Below are 18,290 nucleotides of genomic sequence, written 5' to 3'. Positions count from 1 at the left end.
ATGGGAGGCTCATCTCACAACTGATGCAATTTACATTTGTAAATGTCTTGTTGAGTTGTACTGTCCCAATGACATGAGTGGTTTCTTTTGTCCTTTTATCAATAACAGGCATACAAGAAAATGTATTAAAAACACAACACAGACTGTAGTAGCAACTATGATCTGGAACCTGGGCCACTGCAAAGTGGTAGTACAGAGAAAATAAATAAAATACAACTACGGGAACACAGCTAATCCTGTTCGAAATAAAGAATGCACTTTAAAACCCTGGCCACAAAATGTGACAATCAGAACGACTGGTGGGCCAGTCTTTCACATATTTAGAAAAAGCAAAGTTTATATTAACACTGGCGTAAATATAAGGATTTGTATGAATTTATTATCAACATTTTTAGATTGCACTTCATATATGCCCAGTGTAACAGCAAATAAAGGGCTTGTGTTCTACCTTTGGCTAACCTAGGCACCTAGCACATAAAGTAGCAAATGGTTCTTTGTTCCACAAGTGCTTGCACATCACATGGCCACTTGAGTACATCATGCATTAGAAACGTTTCACAGTAATGTGGGTCTCACTGTATTTTGGCTTTTGTCAAAGTGGGCTGCTTTATGAGCAAACTCGTAAACAGTAAGCGTTATCCAATCTGCGGTGTAATTTTTAAGCCCCGCTGATCAGGAAAAGCAAGATGTCTGGCTGTGAAAGACATTGTGAACCTACTGTAGGCTTACAGCCCAGCAACTGCTTAGCATAAGTTGGTTTATTGTCACTCTCATTTTCTTCAATGTTGTTTGTTGTTTTACCCTCTTGTGTTTGTCTCTCCCCTGAAGTGCAGCCTCTTTATAATGCTCTTGATTGGCTTCCTTGTACCCTTCCACTGCTGATATATGGGGAACTACATTTGGCTTTTTAGTTCAGCATTTAATTCCAGTAGAGTGCATGTATTCTAGCTCTCTCCCTCGTGATGCTTTCCTCCATCTCAAATACCTCCCTAATGCTGTTGCTACCCACTGCTTCCATTTTGTCTGTGAAAGCACAGTAACAGATATTTTTTCTGGGCTATGACTTAAGCCTAGACTTTAGGAGGTGTTTTGTTTTACTCCTACATTTCACATATAGCATGAAAACACAAGCTTTGTCACACAAAGGCTTCCAGCCCTATGTTTTGCAGAATAGACAATTAAATTGTGGGACAAATGCCACCTACAAAAGCATTTATCCAACCCTTTTTTCCATTTGTTGACAATGATCCTACACAGAAAAAGAGGGGATCTATCCTGAGATTTCTATATATTCCTAAGGCAATCAGTTTCTGAGGTACCACCTAGCTGAAGCATAAGTGCACAAGTATGGTGTTATAATAAAATCCATTAGGATTAAATGTCAACCTCTTTGCATTCAGTTTCGTATAACATACAGACTTTGATTAAAGAAGTTAGACAACAAACATAATACCCACCCACCTCCTTGCCCTCCCATTTCCATTCCAGTCCAGTATCTTTGTCACTTTTCCAATGTGCATTCAATAAGTTTGTCCATATCAGGTAATTATATACGTGGCCACGAAGCCAAAGATGGCGCACGCTTGATCCGTCTGCTCCGGAGGGGCCTAAACTTCTCCTGTTATCCTGGGCCTCCCCCCGGGCAAATTGACGGGGAGCGAGTGCGGGGACCCGTGTGGGCGACCCGAGCACCGGTGGAGCCCAGAGCGGGCCTGGCGGAGCCCGTCGGAGGCGGCCGGCGAGCCCCTCGGCCTTGGGCCTGTCGCCGCGTTAATGTCGGGAGCCGGACTGAGCGAGTGAGCGGATACGCGGCTGGGCGTGGGACCGCGCGCCGTTTGAGGGGGAGCCAGCCGACCGCGGCTGGGGAGACGGGGCGGCCCCCCTCCTGCCTGGGGGTTGCTGCAGGGCTGCTCGTGGAAGGCCTTGTGTTCCCGAGACCACGGAGGACAGTGTGACGGCGACCGGGGGTGCGTGCGGGCCCTCCGGCCCCACCCTTGCAAGTAAGGAGAAACGACCGGAGCCCCTGGCGGGGGGCCCGGCTGCCGGGAGCCTTGCTGTGGCGCCGACCCTGCGTGCGGCACACTGTGTCTGGCGGAGGGGGCCTCTGGTGTAGCGGACACCCACTTTGAGCACCGGCACACTCCTGTGAAACTGGGCCTGCCTGACCGGTCCGGTCCGGCCCCTGAAGTGGCGACTACTGTGATCGAACTGGTGTGGTGCCTCGTGTCCTGGTGCAACGCGCCCCGAGTCCACGGAGATCCTGAGCGAGAAAGCACGGGTCTCTGGTGCTGATGGGATTCTACCTGGCGGCCCCTGCGGGCCTTGAACTGCGCTTGAGACGGAAGTCCTAGATGGGGGATCCCCTGAGCTAACGCACCGTGGTCGGATTCGCCACTGGGGGGGGGGGGGACGATCTCCTACGTAATCGATGTCCCCTAAGAACTGCCACAGGGCTAAAGTCATGGACGGCACAGCGACCCCCGGGCGCGGGGGGGGGGGGACGTGCGGGGTCCATTGCAGGTCGATGTACAGGACACCCTGGACAAAATATTGGGTGCGATAGAAGACACTAAGTTAACACTGCAACACGACATCAATCAGGTCGCGGTTGAACTGGGCCTCTTGAGGGCTGACCATCACAAATTATCGGACAGAGTCAAAGAGACAGAAACCACACTGGCCGACATCGCACCAAAACAAAAAGACCTGCAGGCCGAAATGTCGCATCTCAGAGATAGAGTGATGCGACTAGAGCGAAGAGCTGAGGACGCAGAGGGGAGAAGCCGGCGGAATAACGTGCGAGTGGTGGGCCTCCCGGAGGTGGCAGAAGGATCAAATATGGTAGAATTCCTGGAAAAATGGTTGAGCACAGTGGTGGCACCGGGCCGGCTGACTTCATTCTACACTCTGGAAAGAGCGCACCGCGTGCCTGCGAGACCCCTGGCACCGGGCAGGCCCCCCCGAGTGGTGATCGCAAGATTACTACACTATAGAGACAGGGACATCTTGCTACAAAGGGCGCGAGAAGAGGGCCCATTTAAGGTAGCAAATGGCGAAGTCACGCTGTTCCCGGACTTTACAGTAGAGGTACAGAGTAAGCGTGCCTCATACATGGCAGTCAAAAGGGCCCTAAGGGACGAAGGTATACAATATTCGTTGCTGTACCCGGCTAAGCTGAAAGTAATGCTTGACGGTAAAACAACATTTCTTCAAACCCCGGAGGAGGCATGGGAATGGCTGGAAACTCATGGGACCCAGACAGAGCGGCTCGGGAGGGGGGGCCCGACCGGGGGTGGACCGCGCCGGCCCCCCAGGGAAAGACGGACCCGAAGTCGCCCACGCTTGGCACCATCCCGGAACCAAAAAGAAAGTGGCAGAAGAGCAGCACTGGAGGCAGCGGCCCGTGTGAACGGAGAGGGGACCCCCCGGGAGGACTCTGGCGGTGAATCTGACGAGACTGTGATGTCATCGGCGGGGGGCTCGAGCAGCTCGGTGCAGGCCCCGGTAGTGACCCCACAAACTGCAGATGACCTCTGAGGCCCAGAGGCTTACCGGATACCCCGGGGCGGGCGCAAATGGTGCACTAATGTCCCCTCCGTGCAGGGCCACCCCCCTACTGGAATCTCGCCTGTACAGGTGGACTGGCGAGAACCGCAACTAAAAGATGAAACATGCTGCACTGTTGCACGGGTGTTTTTTCTGTTTTTGGGCAGCCTACTGTTTGAGAGGTGCCCTGGGGAGGGGGAGTTGGGATAAGCAGTTACTAGTTAGGATGGCAAGGGGTGGTGAATGGTTGCGTAACAACAGTGCTTCACTAAGGATCAGGGGACAGCAGATGGTAAAAGTAGCAAAGAGTAGCCAATGTAAATTTAAAAATCACCAACATGGCAGAATACAATTTCTTAACGTGGAACGTTAGAGGGATGGGGTCACCGGCCAAGCGACACAAAATACTGGCTTATTTAAAAAGGAGGAATATACAGGTAGCAATGCTACAGGAGACCCACCTGGCGGCTGGTGAACCTGAGAGATTGAGACGTAGGTGGAGGGGGCGGGTGTTCGCAACAGAGTACTCAGCGTACGCAAGGGGAGTAATGATCTGGATCCGTGCAGGGGTTCCCCTAGAGATAGAAGCTTCCAACATAGATCGTGAGGGGAGATTCGTGGTTCTGGAGGGACAGCTATGCGGCACACCGATTGTCCTGTGCTGCGTGTATGCCCCAAATCAGGACCAGATCCCCTTTTTGACGAGATTATCGAGCCACCTCACCCGCCAGAGGAGAGGAGAGCTTTTGGTTGGAGGGGACTTCAATAGTATATTAGATGTAGACTTGGATAGATCCTCCCCCCCACTACAGGGTGCAATGTCAAGTAAGATAGCTGGGAAACTTAGTGAATGGATGAGCTACTGGGGGCTAGTGGATATATGGCGGGAACAACACTTACATGACAGGGATTACTCATATTATTCGGGCCTTCACCGACTCCACACCAGAATCGACAGGGTGGCGTGTACGGCAGACCTTGCACGTGGGATGGTTCACTCAGAATATCTGGGCCGTACACTGTCCGACCACAGCGCCCTATTGGTAACATGGAGGGCAGCAGAGATTAGGCCCCCCATTCCGACCTGGAGATTCTCCCCTACAGCACTTGAGGACCCAGCATATAGAGACGCCCTGAGACAGCATCTGACTGACCATATTCAATTTAACAGTGGATCCACCACCTCTAGATCTACGGAATGGGAGGCCCTCAAGGTGGTGACAAGGGGTTTTTGTCTTGGACAATCGGCCGGAGTGAGACGCACACTTGAAAGGGAGCGGACTACGCTAGAGAAGATAATACATGAGGGAGAACTTACTCAGGGGACTGGCACACTAGTAAATGAGAAATATACTCAGGCAAAGAGAGACCATTCCCAGATCGAAGAACAACTTAGATGCCACAGCACACAAAAATACTTTGCCTCCCTACAATCTGAAGAGGGTAGGTCTGGGAAAATGTTAGCCTGGTTGGTGAAGCCGGGTGGAGATGCTGAGCCCATCACAAATGTGCTGGATAAGGAAGGGTCATGCAGAAGTAGACCAGGCCCTGTAAATTATGCATTCAAGGAATATTACACCTTTTTATATGGAAAACCGGCTGAAATCAGTACGGAGGTCTTTGATAATTACCTACAACATATACCTATAATGAGCCTGATGGCCGGAGACAGGGATAGGCTGGGGGGCCCAGTGACGGTGGTGGAGGTCAGTGAAGCTATAGCTCAATTAGCCTCAGGGAAGACCCCGGGAACAGACGGCCTCCCCATGGACTTTTATAAAAAATTCGAGAAGCAACTGACCCCCCAGTTGGTAGAGATGTATGCAGAATCGCTACAGAATGGGATAATGCCGTGCACCATGAGAGAGGCAATGGTAGTCCCACTCCCTAAGACAAAATCTAGGCAACCCTTGGTGACTGACTTCCGCCCCCTGTCAATGCTAAACAGTGATTTTAAAATACTAAGCAAGATCTTGGCCAACCGTTTACTCCCTCTTGTACCAACTCTGGTACATGTAGACCAGAATGGTTTCGTCCCGAATCGCAGCACCTCCTTAAACCTGAGACGTCTCTTTGCGGTCCTGAATATGCCTAGCGACATGAAACCTGCAGCAGGGGTGTTGCTCGCGGTGGATTTTGAGAAGGCATTTGACTCGATCAGATGGGACTACTTGAGAGCAGTGATGCTCCGTATGGGAATGGGTGAAGATTGGGTCAAATGGGTGGACTTGTTGTACACGTCACCGCTGGCAAGAGTGAGAACAGGTAAAACAGTATCCGGAACTTACCCAATTCACAGGGGAACCAGACAAGGTTGCCCATTGTCCCCACTGTTATTCGCCCTGGCCATCGAGCCGCTGGCGTCCCAGATGCGGCGGGAGGGCGTGGGTAGAGGAGTGGAATGGGGACACCAAGAACATATCATCTCGCTATATGCTGACGATATACTTGTCTACCTTAGGGACGGAGAGAAGGATCTCCCATGGGCGCTGGGAGTGCTGGAGAACTATGGGAACATATCTGGACTTTGCCTCAACCGTAGCAAGACATGCGTGTTCCCTATGGCTCCGGGCGGCGAACGCCTGACAACATGCCCTGGGGATATGATTTGGGCCCCTCGAACCTTTAAGTACTTGGGCATACAGGTGTTGCACGACAGGGCAGACTTGCGCGAGGGTAACCTGGGCAGAGCTCTACGATCTCTGAAGTCCTCGGTGGGGTTCTGGCGATCGCTGAAATTGACGATAATGGCCAGAGTAGCATTGTCCAAAATGGTAATGCTGCCCCGGCTTCTATACTACTTCGCTAACCTGCCCCTTCTGATTCCAACAGCGTGGTTTCGTGAACTAAACACCCTACTCAGGGAACTTATATGGGATGATGGCCGTAGACGCACCTCGCTCCAGATACTATGCAGGCCAACTAACAAGGGGGGTCTAGGAGCACCAGATTTTGAAGCCTACTACCTGGCATCCCAGCTGCAATGGGTTGCCGGGTGGCTCACAGGTAAGGGTCACCTGGAGAGGTACGCCGACCAAGTAGTGGAGGACATAAATCAGTTCATTGCTCAAATGACAAATAGGAAGCTTAATTCCCACATGCACAGCCCGATGACAAAAGTGGCGTCAGCATGTTGGAAGAGGTGCGTGAAAAGGGATGGCACTGTCCCCCCGTACTCTCCGGCCCTACCCCTGGCGGTACTTACGATCGAGGCTGGTGAGAGGAACCTGGGAGGCATGAGCCTCGGAACCTGGAGGAGAGCAGGAATAGAAACGGTGGGAGACCTGTTTCAGGAGGGAGTGTTGAGGTCCTTTACTAATCTTGTTGACAGTGGAGTCTCCCCGGGTCAGTTCCTTATGTATCATAAACTGATACATGTGCTGAAAACGCACTGGATCACGGTCAACGCGGAACCAGCCACCCACAGGGTGCTGCATCTCCTATTGACATCAGGAGATGAGTCCCATCTGATATCTAAATTATACCGAGTTCAAGTTGAGGATGCACTAGATTCCCTGCGGCCACTGAGAGAGAGATGGGGGAGGACAGTCGGTAGGGAACCGTCAGATGCGGAATGGAACAGAGCTTTGGCTTACCCCCGGTCCGTCGCTCGCAGCACGCGCCTGAGATATATACAATATAATTACCTCCACAGAACGTACCTCACCCCACATCGGCTAACAGTAATCTATGAGGGAGTTCCTAGGGTGTGCCCCAGATGTAAAAATGTAGACGCAAATTTTGACCACATGGTATGGACCTGTCCAGAGATCCAGCTGGGGTGGGAAGAGGTGATGTCCGACCTATCGAGACTCCTTAATATGAACCTGACTCCGACCCCTGACAGATGTTTGATGGGCTTTGGGAATGGGTTGCCGCGGGGAAGAGTGGAGACCCGATTTCTGAATCTGGCACTGGTATTATATAGGAGACAGATCACAAAGAACTGGAAGGCACAGTTTCGCCCCCCCCGGGTTGGGTGGAGACAAGACGTTACAACATGGGCTAGAGCCGAACTCCAGGTCCTGAAGAGCGAGGAGGGGAGGGGACTGCGTCGCCACCCTATAGCACAGAAATGGGAAGTAGCAATGACAAGCTGGGACAATATATTGAGAACAGCGGACGCAGACACTCCAACAGGAGTGGAGACTGGATAAACATAGGAAGGGAGGAAATGTTGCCTCGCCCTCTAGGACATAAGGGAAGACACGATAAGGCAGAGATTAAACAAAAGGCGGACAACAGGGGACAGAGCCCATGACATTGATTAACAGACAGGCTGGACCCGGTAGACGCCCCACCCACCTGAAACCAGACAAGTCTATGAGTAATGCCACCATACATACTGGAAAAGCCAAGAAATGGCATCCCCCTGCATTAGCAGCCTCCACCCACTACTTTGCCATCGTGTTTAAGTTTAAGTTAATTAATGTTTGAAACGAGTTAAAGGTGTTGTATAATAGCTAGAAAAACATGACTCTGCTACACTAGGCCAATTGGGCAACCCATACGAGAAGAAGCGCCATTGATGTTCTACTCTTGCATACGTTTAAAGTATAAAGGTTATCGAATAATTAATGAAGTAGAACATTCAAACAATGTAGACAGTAGTGATATTAACACTGTTATGCACTAACACGAAGCAAACAAGATGGTGCTGTAAACATAATACTGTTTATTGAATGATAAAATGTTAATAAAAAATATATTTTTTTTAAAAATCAGGTAATTATATGCAGTATTTCCCGCAGTATCCCATGTTGCCTACATGCCAAACTAACAAGCTTCAAATATATGTCTAAGGTTGTAGCTCTTCAGCATATTCAGCATCTTTGAACAACGCAGTTCTCTAACTTCTCCTAGGTGAATAGGAAAGCATTATGTGCCACTGTTTCTGACAATCTTGCGCCCTCTCATGTGTAGGAAGAAACAGGGACCTGGGAGTTAGACAGTGTTATGCATGACTTGTCTGCCTTTTAGTAACCTTTAGTTCTTATAGAAACAGATGTGAACTTCTGTTAACACATTAGGGATTTTCCATGTCCCTGGCGATGGAAATAAGTTAAACACGAGCCACTTCAATTGCACATTTTCTGAGAGTAGTTTTAATCAATCACTTTCCATTCTTGTTAAATGAAAGATGAAAAAACAGAAGAGTTATGATGTACTTACACCTTTTCAATAGAGATGCCAAGTTCCTTGGCCGCATGCACAGCAAAATACTCATAGCTGTCCAATACACTTTTGTCATGTCCCTTGACTAAAACTCTTATTTGCTTGTATAAAGTGTCTGGATTTTCAGAAATCGATATCTGCGGAACAAGAACAAAATAGTGACAAACGGTGTATGAACAAACAGCTACAAATCAAGGATCACATGAGCTCAAGAATACAAGGCAGATACACCTGTACTTTGCATAGTGATAGACCTGAACATAGGTTTTTCCTGGCTCTTTCTAAAATTCTAATTTATTTTAGTTGTATTAGCATTAATATGAGGATTCACTCATAGTAATGGTGCAATCGATTCAGTTGCTGATATAATCCAAATAAATTCAAGTCTAGAGCCACTGCATGTTAAGTTATGATCATATATATAATTCAGTTTGCTACTAGCACGGAGTTGTATTGCTGTCTGGGGCTTTGATCGCAGCCCACAGCCTGGTTCTTTGGTGAGGATTTCTTGTGGATCCTCTGTTCTAGTCATTCAAAGGTTGGGTTGCAGGCACGGTCTTGTTCTATGAACTGTGGGTGCATGATTTTCAGGTAGGTGTGACTGTTTCACAGACATCGCCACATAGTAGTGGCTTTGGTCATTGGAGAAAAGCCACAAACTTCCATTGTTAATCTTGCCTAATGAAAAATAATAAGACAAACATAATAGACCATACCAGATCCTGTTGTTTGCCTTCTTTAGGTATACACTAACTGTGTACTGAACTACCATGGCAGTCCTCGCTCTTGTTCAAATACCCAATTGAAAAGCCATTAGGCTTGGCAATGTGCACCTATTGGGATCCTATAAATGTTACAGTCTGGCTACAGACAGCTTTATTTATCTTCGCAGACAGCATTGGAACCAATACTTTAACATACGAGAGTGGGCTTTGAGACTGCCCCTGCACATGATTTTTTTGTCTATCTTACTTTCATGTTTGTCATCCGATGGCCTGCTTCTATATTCTAGTGTTTGCTCTGTCCAGAGGAGCCTTTCAGTCTTATGTTTTCTTTAACTGTATGGATCCTTTCATAGCTAATGTCAGGGAACTCCTTTTTTTCAGCATCCAGTATCCTCATTAGATTCTGGACGCAATAAGCACAAGTTTTGAAACATTGGCTACAGAAAACAACAGGCTCATAAAAAGTCAACACCGGCATTGGCACTATCTTGGAATTCTGTTTTAAGAGGCTAGGTTTAATACAGAAAGGGATCCAAATATTTTCCCACCTCTCTCAGCACTAGCATTTAATTGTATCTGGTTAAGGGCCACCTACAAGCTGATGTTACGCGAGAGTGCTACACATGGGAAAATGTGGTAATAAAAAAAAAAGTAGGGAAGATTGATACAGTTCCACTTTTAATTATGACATTGATGAAGTCAGTGAGGTGTCATCTATGACGGAATGTTTAAGGGCATTAGCAGTGCATTTGGTAGAGCTATGTTTATATAGCTCAACATATCTGCCACATTTCTGTGGTTTTTAGGATTTGGATCATAACTATAATGTCCTTTTAATGTTTTTTTTTTATTTTCTTTTTAAAAATGTTGGTTAGTTATTGATCTGATTAGACAATCTTAACTTCACTTAAAAGTTTTTTTTTGCTGTTGGTCACAGATATACTTACAGTGGTATAATTACCTCTGTAGTGAAAGATAACAACACTCTGTGGGCAACCCCATTTTACATTGTTAGTAATGTTGCCCCTCGTCATCTAATTTTTACCACACTATGAAAAAAACAGTTTTAAATTCAGGCTGTGATCGTCTGAATGTTATTGTGTTCAGTTAAGGGGGGGGGAACTTGGTAGGAAGGTCCCCAAAGAAGTGTTTTTTTCATTGAACACATACATTTTCACTAGGCAAATTTCTCTGCAATTACAAAAAAATTACAGCTGAATCAAAGTACACCACCTGTGGTGTTCACATATTGCTTGCCCCCATTTTATGCCTTTTCTGGGTTGGTGCTTTTTCATTCAGACACTGTTGAGATACATTTAAAAAACAAAGAGGCCATCCTCCATGTCCAAAGTCAGTTTATTTAAAATAATAATCTCAAACAGTGCCACCTTTTTCAAAATGTATTGTCGCTGGCATTTGTTTGTGAAAGGTGGCAATGTTCATGAACATTACCCATTGTCATTTGTTTGGCAGGCTGAGAGATTCCAGCTAATCATATGTGCTAAAAGGAGAATCATGAGAACAGATTCTACATTCGTAAGAGCAGAGTATGTGACTTGCCCAATTGGGTAACTCCCTTTCCTGGCTTTTTAAACAGACCTGAGCGAGATCAAAGCACTTTAACCCTCACACCTCTCTTGTCTGGCCTAGCCAGGACCATGGAAAGGGGAGGGTAAAAAATACAATCCACCTTGCTCCCCACCATCCTGCGTTTCACCACTCCCTGACCTGCTGAAGGGCAGCTGATTTGCTATTATTTCATTTTCTACCCCACTTTCTACTTAAGGACAGAGATGTTCATTTCCTTCATCATCACTATCTACCTTCCCCAAGGGGAAGTTTGTAATGTTTCCACGCCTTGCCCAGAAGTTGGAAAATCCTCCTGTTTTGACCAAAGTTGGGGGATGTTTCCAGATGCCTCACCCACTTCTGCCTTGTCAAACAGATGGATTTGGCTGTTCTTCCACCCAACCCCAGTTTTTCCTAAGGGCAGAGCAGTTTTGTGCACCCCATGCATTTCCCAAAAGAGGTCTACTGGTGTCTTTGAAATTCCCAGCATTTCCTTAAGGGCTGAGAGGATATGTATACCCTCTGCCTTGTGGGAGTGCAAGGGGTAACTTTGGCACTTGTAAAAAAAAAAAAAAAATAATTAAGAAGGTGGGCTGGGCAACTGAGGGCTGCCTGGTGCCCTGTTCATTCTTGAGAACATGGCAATTACAAAAGCAACCAGCACACCGGGGCAGCTGCGAGCTGCCATGCTTCTACTTGGTCTGCAACATTAGCCTTGTCCAAAGGGAGGTGGGGGTTATTTGGTTCCCCTGCTTTTCTCCTAGGAATGGGGGTATTTCATGCCCCTCTACCCGAAACTGCCTTGCCCTAGATTGGGCAAGTGTATTTTTGTCTGCTAAAGGCTTTCCCGGGTCTCATTAATGCTTTTACTGAAGGAGGCCTAGGACAGATGGTGTGTGCGTTGTTTTTTTCTTTTTCTTAAGTAAGCGCAAATAATCACCACAACACCACCCTGCCCTTGTGCAAATCGGGGACTAGGACACATAAGGCCTTCCAGACAAAATGGTACGGGAAGATGCCACCCTTGGATGAACCAAACCTTCCCTGCAAAGTTGGATGGGTTCCTGTACACTGGAGCAGCCATCAACTGCCCTGCTTGCAAGTTTTATTTTTGTTTGTGTTTTTTTTTCTTTTTTTTTTTTAAACGTAAATGCCCCGCTGCTCTGCCTTTGCCATGGTGGCACACTAGACCTTTCCATGCCTCAGGCAAGGGAGGGATTGGCACGGCATCCTCCTGCCCCTGCCCCAGCACTTGGGCAGGATTGGGTGAGAGGCCAAAACAAAGCCCTCAGCACCTAGCAGTGGTGGCCGGGTAAGGATGCAAAAAACTCCCTGTCTGTAAGATAAAGTGTAGGAAAGTGCCCACGTGGCATGGTTACCCCCCTACTTTTTGTCTGATATTGATGCCATCTTTGATTGAGAGTGTGCTGAGATCCTGTTAACCAGGCCCGAGCACGAGTGTTCTTTCCCAAAATCTGTACCTCTGTTTCCGCAATTGGCACACTCCTGGCACACAGTTAAGTACCTTGTAAAAGGTATCTATGGTACCAAGGACTCTGTGGCCAGGGAAGGACCCCAAGGGCTGCGGCAGGTATTATGCCACCCTGGAGGATCCCTCACCAAGCACATGCACACTGCCTTTGCAGCTTGTGTGTGCTGTGCCATGCCCACAAACCACTCATGTGGCATAGGTAAGTTACCCCTCTAGCAGGCTTTACAGCCCTAAGGCAGTGTGCACTATACCACAGGTGAGGGCATAGCTGCATGAGCAATATGCCCCTACAGTGTCTAAGTCCATTCTTAGACATTGTAAGTGCAGTGTGGCCATATCGAGTGTATGGTCTGGGAGTTTGTCATTACGAACTCCACAGCTCCATAATGGCTTCACTGAATACTGGGAAGTTTGGTATCAAACTTCTCAGCACAATAAACCCACACTGATGCCAGTGTTGGATTTATTGAACAATGCACCCATCTTAGAGATGCCCTCTGTATTTTGCCCAACCCTTTAGTGTAGGACTGACTGGTCTGTGCCAGCCTGCCACTAAGAGACGAGTTTCTGGCCACATGGGGTGAGGGCCTTTGTGCTCGATGTAGCCAGAAACAAAGCCTGTGCTGGGTGGAGGGGCCTCACACCTCCACCCTGCAGGAACTTTAACACCTGGCGGTGTGCATCAAAGCCTCAAGCCTTTTGTTACAGCGCCCCAGGGCACTCCAGCTAGTGGAGTTACCCCCCTATCCCCCCCCCCACCCAGACTAAGCCCTGATTTTGGTGGCAAGTCCGGCGTGAAAATTAAGGAAAGCAGGAAGAAGTGACCACACCAGCTGGGACCATCCCTAAGGTGCCAAGAGCTGAGGTGACCCCCTCCCTGCAGAATCCTCCATCTTGGTTTGGAGGACAGGGGCCAATAGGGTTAGCTTTGTGTCTCCCTCCCCAAGAGAATGGACACAAGAAGAGTGTAGCCACCCTCAGGGTCAGTAGCCGTTGGCTACTGCCCTCTGAATCCAGGACTTAAGGGCTCCCCTGAACCCAGTTTGTCAGATTCCTGGCGACCTCACAAGAAGAAAGAAGAAGGACCTCTAAGCTGAAACCCCAGCAGGGAAGAAGGAAGATGAAAATAGACTTGGCCCCAGCCCTACCGGCCTGTCTCCTGCTTCAGAGGACCTGCAGAAGTGAAGCAATGAATCCTGCGGGTCCAGCGACCTCTGCCAAACCTCCAGAGGACTGCCTGCATCACAGAGGACCAAGAACTTCCATTGGCAGCGGCCCTGTCCAAGAAGGGACTACATCTAAGGACTCCAGAGCCTCCCTGGATCCGCGAGTCCTGGCCTCTCTGCACCCGACGCCCACGACCCATGTCCAGGTGGCCCAACCGACTAGGGAGGGTCCCCAGGCGATTCAGAGCAAGTGCACATGCTCGGTTGGCCTCTCCTGTCCCCCACAATGACGTCTGCAGTATGAATCCAGAGGACCCCCGAACGTGAAAGCTCCGGGTGAAGATATCCAACGCCAAAAGGTACACTGCACCCGCAGCCCCCAGGCCTTGGAGAACCCGACCTTTGGTGCAGCAATGCTCAGCAGGCGGCCCTCGTACTTGTCCAGCCTGTGGTTTTCTGGAACTAACCCCCTGGACCCACCCTGCAGCATCTAAGTGACCCCCGGGGTACCCTCTGATAAGCCTAACTGCTTAACCACACTACCACAAAAAGGGAGCATTAGTATTACCTACTTTAGCCTCTTTTAAGCCTCTGAGGAACCCCTGGACTCTGTACACAATAGATCTTATTTTGATATAGTATATACAGAGCCAGCTTCCTACATAAAGTGAATGCAGTGAGGGGGCAGGAAATGTTTCCTCCCCTTGGAAAAAGCTAGGGTTTGAAATACCAGTCTGCCTAGGCAAGTGGGTGCCGAAACACAGAGGGATGTAACCAATTTAATCCTCACCGGCCATTCGGCAAAGCCGGGAGTGATTATTTGCGACATCGCTGTCTTGGGGCAAGGCTGGGCTGCATTTGTAAATCCTCCCACAGGCATGGAAGAGGTGTCGTTGAAGGATCTGTCAGTCGCCAGGACCTTTTGATTTTACTAAAATTATGTGCATAATATTCTTACTTGTAGGGGCTTTCTGACAACTCTCCTCAGTCATTGGTTTGTTTTGTGTCAGTCACATTTTCTTCCACCCACTATAGCATTCAGCATGGGACAATGGGTGAGCCCACTTCAGCCATGGGCTAACTTCACTGCGAGAGACAGCACTCTGCCCTTTTACAAGAGGCACATCTACACCCAAAGAGGTTTGATTCAGTGCCAGGGACTACTATAGCAATGTATGCTTTTTAGACTAAAAATATTTTGCCTTTTAGGCATTTTTAATTCATGTATTTATTTATTTGACAAGGGTCCTGCAGTTTCCAAAACAACGTTTTTTTTTAAAAAATCTTGACAAGACAAAACAAACACTGACAATGCTAAAACGTTGGGTGCAAACACCTGACCTATTGGCTTTGCTAATGCTAGTTTATTTTTTCTCACTCCCTGGCCTGTTACACAGGCACTAAAGAGATATGTCCTAAAAGGATGGGCCTTCAACCCATCCACTTACGCATAGTTCAGCACCATGCCTCCAGATGTTAAATTTTCTCTGAAGCACACAACATTAGTTGGAATTTCGTAGAGGAAATGCAGCCAATCACTTCATGTAATGAACATTGTCAACTTTAGTTAATGGATGTTCAGGATGCTGATTTCTTTCTCTCTTTTTTTTTTTTATTTAAAGGAAAGTTCTTAAGTTTAAGAATATTATTAACTGAAATATACTGAACTAGCCACATACCCAATGCCCACTTTGTTTTTTTGCTTATAACTCAAAAACGACTGTACAAAAATACACCAAACCAAGTAAAGGCACCAAATGGAGGTGAGCACTATATGCATGTCAAACATTGGTTTACTTTCAATCTACCAAACAGAAGCTATTTTCTGAACATGCCTAAGGGAACTTTCATGTTTAATGAAAAATAACTTCTTTTGGACTCAGCTTTAGAAATCTTTCCCCTTTCACTAATCTTCACCAGTTTTGGCAGGGCCAGCACATGAATTTCATGAGTATAGTTCAAATGACCATCCAAGTGGCATTTTTCTGCGTAGTTTTGAGCTTTTCAAATTGCATGGTAGCGGGGATACGTCTTTTTGTTGAGTCTCTTTAATGATGAGCATGGCGTAATTCTTGGTCATATTTCCTATGAATATCAGAGGAGCACTGTCTGGCTGTTTTTATGTCTGGTTTTGTAATAAGTCTTGTGATGTGTGTGTTGTGTATGGACCAGTACCAAACTGTCACTTCCAGATCCGCTTCTATCAAACATGTCTAATAGTCACACACCAGCATCTATCAAAGATAGCTAGAAATTCCAAAACACTAGTCTGTCTCAGGTATTTGACCGGGTGGGTTTTAAAGGAGCGAAAGCTGGAGAAAAACCAGGAAATATACAAAAGAAAAGTGATCGGTGGAATTCTTGACTTAATCTTAGCCAATGGTAATTACTCGGGCTGCATCCCAGTCCATCGTTATTTTGCACATCATGCCAACTCAGTTTGGACCCAGCCATACGCAAGTCAGTCTTGACCCTGCTCCAATAAGAACAGCCCAGCCCAAACTGCCTTGCCAGGTCCTCCTCAAACTGGAACACAAGCAAACCAGAACCAGTTTCATTCTGAACTAAGCTACACCAGACTGACGAACCCCAATCAGGGCGAAACTGGTCTTGAGTTGCCTGTATTCTGGTTCAGAGAGGATCTGGCCTCGCAATCTGTCAGGACTAATCCTTAGGGAGCAGGGCCAAGACCGACTTGCATATGGCTGGGTCCAAACTGAGGTAGCTTTGTGGGTAAAAGAACGACAAATTGGAATACTACACAGAGTGACTGTCAGTTGTCACTTACTGAAAGCATTTCTCCCATCACCTTTTGTGTAATTTATGTAACACCCTTAGTGGCCAATGGTATGCCTAGATGGGGGTCCCATGCTCACGGGCAAGAGGAACCAAGCTACACCTGACCAAAGAGCCCCAATCAGGGTGAAGACGGTCTAGAGTTGCTTGTGCTTCAGTTCAGAGAGTACCCGGCTTGGCAGCTCAGTGGGCAGTGCCTCTGGTGGCAGGGTCAAGACTTATATGCATATGACAGCATCCAAACTCAGGTGGCATGGTGGGCAAAACAACAATGAGTTGCAATGCTACCCCAAGCAATTGACAGTGATTAGACTTACTGCAAGCATTTCTCCAGTCACCTTTTGTGTGTTTGAAACAGCAGGCAAGAAAGAAGAGGCATATTGGTAGAAGTCACTTCTACCACTGATGGTAACTATAAGAAGGTAGATGTACAGGCCTCAGGTTTGTGATTAATACTGTGCTGGTACAATAACAGGAGAGGCTGTGATAGCAAAACACAGTACCCTGCCAAATGCAAGCTTGCCATGAAATGTTAGGCAATCACTGAATATGTATACATATGGGCTATATAGATTAATATATACATGAGTATTTTTTAACTAAGGCTGCGGCCAGTGAATAACTACATTGTGTGATTGTTCCCTTCTGGTGATCTGCAGAGCATGCTTTGCTGTCCTTTCCTAACACATGTTGCCTAGAGCCAGCATAGCACATCCCCTTCACCTCCACCACATCATACACACTCCCTCTTAGTCTTGTGCAGCCAGTGCCATTAGCCCTACTCCACCTTCCCATAGAGTTGCACTCAGCTGGTGACAGAGCGTCCCCCCACCTCTGCTTGTATGTACTGTTGGTTTAGTGGTGTCCTGGAGCTGCCTTCAGTAATGTGTCTGGAGCTGCTGGTAAATGGAGATTTAAATGTGGTGTAAGCAGACCAATGTAGGGCATAATAATCTCTAAGGTGCTTGCATATTAAAAAGGTCAGTCTAGAGATAACCTCATGTTCTCTTTAAGAATAACCTCGGGCAAATAGCAATGGGACTTCACAAAGGTTAAAAGGTTGGGGTAGTTTCCGATGCATTTTAGTCCAGAGAAAAAAGGAGAGATTACAGTACCGCTGGTTGTACTGATCAGAGATTTCTTGAAAGTGAGCTAGAGGCACTGAGGGACACGACAGGGCTATGGGAAGGCTAAGGTATGTCTAGAAATCACAGACTGATGCTTCTCCAGTATGTCCAGAAATTTCACCATAGCATCTCTAAAGGAAGTCTAAGAATCACAGACCCGCACAAGGTTTGTAAATATCTCATATATGACTGGACTTGTACACTGTGGTATGTATGCATCTTTCTCCTTCCCTAAGCTTTATTGTGTGTCTGTGTGTCACACAAAAAAAATGAGGGAAAACTGGAATTTAGCAGAACCCCTGGACATCACTAATGGCTTCAAATAACTGCATCTTCTTCTTCTAAATTTCCCTGACCAGCCATTAATTATGCACCTACAGACATTTTACCTTTTCTCTCCAAATTTACAGCCGCTCATGCTCTCTAGCCACGGATATGTCTACATACAATATATACATATATTACTTGAATTAATTTGGTTCTGTAAATCTTCTCTGCTACAGCCTCACATCCCATGTGCTCCAATTATCTGGTTAAATGCAGTGCATACATTTATCTACTTCATCATTTGCATTCATATATTTACTCATTATGCTGCTGTGTGTGTATTTATTATGTATCGTGTGCAAATAATATGGACATTCGTTTTTTCACCTTTGCATTTATAGTAAAAATTGCACATTTTATTGATTTA

The 18,290-nt window shown here is 47.1% G+C and overlaps 1 protein-coding gene across 1 annotated transcript in view; it reads right to left on the bottom strand.

Moving 5' to 3' along the window:
* The window catches only part of MRPS10 (mitochondrial ribosomal protein S10), a 75,297-nt gene that overhangs the window by 20,413 nt on the left and 36,594 nt on the right, over positions 1-18,290 (bottom strand). Inside the window, exon 4 of the mRNA XM_069233960.1 lies at positions 8,719-8,858. Coding sequence (XP_069090061.1) covers positions 8,719-8,858 — 140 coding nt within the window. The remainder of the gene's footprint in view (positions 1-8,718; positions 8,859-18,290) is intronic.

The sequence above is a fragment of the Pleurodeles waltl genome, chromosome 5, assembly GCF_031143425.1.
Source record: "Pleurodeles waltl isolate 20211129_DDA chromosome 5, aPleWal1.hap1.20221129, whole genome shotgun sequence".
NCBI lineage: Eukaryota > Metazoa > Chordata > Amphibia > Caudata > Salamandridae > Pleurodeles > Pleurodeles waltl.
The sequence above is the reverse complement of the archived record's forward strand: the minus strand, read 5'-3'. Positions and strand labels throughout refer to the sequence as shown.